This window comes from Phaseolus vulgaris, chromosome 11 (genome assembly GCF_051622355.1).
Source record: "Phaseolus vulgaris cultivar YP4 chromosome 11, ASM5162235v1, whole genome shotgun sequence".
Lineage (NCBI taxonomy): Eukaryota > Viridiplantae > Streptophyta > Magnoliopsida > Fabales > Fabaceae > Phaseolus > Phaseolus vulgaris.
The window spans coordinates 29550867-29555026 of record NC_143508.1 but is presented as its reverse complement, the minus strand read 5'-3'; the positions used below and the strand labels follow the sequence as shown (position 1 = coordinate 29555026).

The window sequence follows — 4160 nt, the reverse complement described above, 5'->3', positions numbered from 1 at the left end:
GTTTTAAATTGCTTTCCATAGGGCTGTAATATTAATGGTGCAGAGCTACTTGCTTTTGCGACCAATTACAATATGAATTTCAATTACACAAATTATAGAAACGTAACCAATAAAGGAAATGTAACAATAACATCATTATATTTTTCCTTTTATGAAAAACAAAACAACAAAAAATTCATGTTTCAATCTTTTGTTCTAACTAAATGCCAATGTCGGAAAAGGTGTGAACTTGCTAAAAACTTTCTCTTGCATGGAAATACAGTTACAAGACATCAATTACGGACTGAATATTTAAAGTTACAAGAATTATCAAGTGGAAAATTAAAAGAAAAATGTAATACTACATAGCAAATTAAGCAACTGGGTATGAAGCATCCATGGCAATGCCACATAGGCCTTCTTTGGCATCTATGCCTCGTTCCATTCTTATGTATCCTTCTTCACCCCATTGTGTGCTCCAAGAATTTTTCACTATCCAATACTCAGTACCATTATCGGTGATTCCATAGCCAACTGCTGTAACACCATGGTCTAGTTGAGTTCCACATTGTCCAGTGAAAACCCCACTTGAGTAAAATTGAAAAGCAGATCCTCCAGCATCAATGCTAACTGACACAGGTTGGTTTGCAACTGCTTTCTGTAGTGCTTCCTCACTATTTGGAGGTACTGTTTCATACCCTTTTATTTGAGCTTCTGGAGAAGCCTCTTTCTTTGTGTCACAAGTTTCATTAACTCCAGTGTAGGGGTAGTTTACCTCACTGGTGATTCCACCATTTTTTATAATGAATTCGAAACCATCTTCCATGAGACCTCCATCACATCCTTGATCCACACTGTCACAATCCACTAACTCTTGCTCTGACAGGGACACTAGCTTACCTGTAGTTATTTGGTAGATACCTTCTGTTGCAGCAACTGTTGAGAATGCCCAGCAGCTACCTGGTTTTGAAACAAAGCTTAATACATGCAATTGTTAAAGATAAAATAACACAACTTTAACAGTATCACTTATATTGTAGGGTTTGGTTTTTGCTACTACCACAACGGCCTTGGTCCTTGATTGGAGTAACGGCTCCATTTTCCCTCCAATCAACTGCTGTAGGAATACGAGTAACGTTTTCATACTTAAATGGTGTTTGTGCTGTGATTCTCAACTCATGCGATCCCTTGTATCCAGTATGGGAAGCAATAAATTCTTCATTGGTTTGGTCAGCTAGGTGATTGATGCCAAGCTTGTAAGGTTTGTTGCCAGCAGTATTGAAAAATTCAATGAATTGAACATTGTCCTTGAATATGAGGAAACGTTTTTGCTTCTCTGCAGCATCCTTGTATGTTCTACCATATTGTTTCATCCACTGCTCATGTCTTTGGGATATAGATGCCTCATGGATGTTGCGGGACATTACTTGGGAAGAACAAATTGAGAGAAGGAGAAGTAGAGCTAAAACATGCTGGTTTTTCCCAATGGAAGTCATGTTTTTGTAACAATCACTCTTGATATTGATCGTATGCAGAAAAGGTCTAATGAGTTTTGTGTTTAGAAAAATGTTAAGTGATATGCCGTGAAGGCAATGTTTCAAATGGTATATATATATATATATCAGTTGTCTCTTAAAGAATATTGTTTTTAATCAGAATCAAATTGAAGTTGTTTTCTAATGGATGAAACCCCTATTATGTATGTCGCCTTCTTGTAGCATTTAGATCTCTTATGCGTTAGGAGACGAAAGAGAGCCAACAAAAAGTGGAATTTTGTTCCAAATATACGAGAAGATCACAAATTGATGTTTGACACCATCTATGTAGGAAAAAATTTTAATAATAAGAAAAGAAAAACAGATCAGAAAAAGGAATGAAAGATAGGTGATAATTTGAAGTTATGTATGGAATAGAGAGATGTCTTGCCTCACTCATGAAAAATCAAAGAAGTTTACTAATTTTGTATGTTAGTGCAGATGCTATTAGACAACAAGAATTGTGTTGTATTTGATGAATATTTTTTTTTATATCAACTTAGTATATTAGATGCCACATTTTGAACTATTGGACTACTAGTGTGATGCAAGTAAATATCAAATGTTATTTTTCTTAACTTCCTATGTCAATTAGATGCCACACATTGTTTCATATATATTACACTATCAGCAGTAATAATCATGAAAATCTAATTCTATAATGTGTTGTATTTACTTATAGCCAACTTTTTGTGCTTTCCTTATTATTATTATTACAATACCATTATTTCGTTCTTGCGAAGATTATACTGGTTTTAGAATTAGTGAAGAAACATATTAAACATAAGTGATTTTAATTTAGATTTTTTTAATATGTAAAAAGAATATATTAATTATAGAGTACTTGAAAGTACTTTTAACCCATTAAAAAATAACTATACAGAATAAAAAACTAAGCTTCCACATTATGTATAAGTTGATACACCTTCATTTATATTTCACTAAAAAAAAAATCAGTATTATCTACGGATTTTTACCCATGAATCTGAGTCCGAAGGTAAATTCAGCATTACCTACGGATATTACCTATAAACAACATTATCTACGGACATTACCCACAGATTCTGAATCCGTAGGTAAATTCAGCATTACCTACCAACTATTACCCACGGATTCTGAATCCGTAGGTAAATTCAGCATTACCTACCAACTATTACCTACGGATCTTATTACCTTTTAACTACGGATCTCTATTACCTACCAACTATTACTCACAAATCTCTATTACCTACGAACTATCACCCACTGATCTCTATTACCTACCAACTATTATCATAATAATTATATACATAATATTAAAAATATTAATATAATATGAAAAATTATAAAATCATAATTCATATTCATAAATAATAATAATCATAACTAATTTATACATATTATTAATACTGATATAATAATTTAAATAATATAATTAGTATTATATTAATAATATAAATAATATTAATAATAATAATATTAATGATATTAGTAATATAACCAAATTAATAATATCAGTAATAATAACATTAATAATATAAATACTATTAATAAAAATATATATAAAATTAACATTATTTATAATATTAATAATATTAACACTATTTATAATATTTATTAATATTAATAAATATTTATAATATTAATAAATATTTATAATATTAATAAATATTTATAATATTAATCATATTAGTCATCATCTTACTTTCTTTTTTTGGTTTAACTTTCTTTCTTTCAACTTTCTTGCTTGTCTTTAAATTCTCTTAAAGTTTTGTTGGGGATTCTTTGCATGAGCAAGTCATAAAAGTTTTGACCTCTTTCACTTTAAGTGTTGCTACCAAGTGTAGACCCTTTGGTGTTTTTGAAAATCTTTCTTGATTGATTCTACCCATTTTTTCATCCTTTACTAAATAGCCGAGTGATACACGTGAGTGGGTGCATTATTTGTTGTTAAAAACTAATTGTTTAATTTTTGTTGTGCCCAAATATGCATCATTTATCTTCAGTGGAATCTTCCAAACCACAATCTCCTTTAAAGACACGTTTTTTAGAGGAGCTTGAGGATACCAAGAGGAGTTTGGCCTACAAGGAAGAGGAAATGTGGCAACTAAAGGAAAGAATGCAAACACTAGTACAAAAGTTTAAAACAACAACCCATTATTTAATGCATTTTTACGGTCAAACGTTGTCTTTCAAAACTCAGCGACATTTTTTAAATTAACTTGATTTAAGAAGGCGACTATTTGTAATAGCCACATTCTTAAATCATTTAAGAATGTGGCTATTATAAATAGCCGCCTTCTTAAAATCTTTTTTACCCTAACTCAAAAGCGCTCTACTTACGTTTTCATACTCTTCTTCTTTCGGGCTTCATTTTTTTTTGTGCCTCCTCCATTAATTATGCTTCCTTTTTCTTCCTCTCTTCTTTGCACTGTCTTCGTGCCATTAGTAAACATTATCTTCCTCTTTTCTTCTTCACCATTGATTTGTGTATGTTCTTTGTTTCTCTTATGTTTTGTCTTATGCCATTGTTAAGGTCACAGTTTCATTGGGAAGGTTTTTGTTTGCTTTCTACCGTGCCTTCTTCGTCGTTGTTGTCGTCTTGCTCCGTCGTATATTTGCTTTTTCTGAACTTTTATTTATGTTCTTGGTTATTGGGCCTTCCAA

General features: G+C 31.4%; 1 protein-coding gene across 1 annotated transcript; it reads right to left on the bottom strand.

Moving 5' to 3' along the window:
* Nucleotides 1–205: 205 nt before the first annotated feature.
* On the bottom strand, nucleotides 206–1545 carry LOC137824926 (senescence-specific cysteine protease SAG39). The gene is made up of 2 exons (XM_068630604.2): nucleotides 1040–1545; nucleotides 206–939 (listed from the first exon to the last, which is right to left on the bottom strand). Exons 1-2 carry the CDS (start codon nucleotides 1473–1475, stop codon nucleotides 353–355), a joined length of 1023 nt encoding a protein of 340 aa, XP_068486705.1. The 5' UTR covers nucleotides 1476–1545; the 3' UTR covers nucleotides 206–352.
* Between the last annotated feature and the right edge of the window lie 2615 nt (nucleotides 1546–4160).

Coding starts and splice junctions, on each gene's coding strand:
- LOC137824926 (XM_068630604.2), bottom strand. CDS start 1,475: ATGACTTCCATTGGGAAAAACCAGCATGTTTTAGCTCTACTTCTCCTT. Junction 940..1,039: donor CAAGGACCAAGGCCGTTGTG/GTAGTAGCAAAA, acceptor TTTCAAAACCAG/GTAGCTGCTGGGCATTCTCA.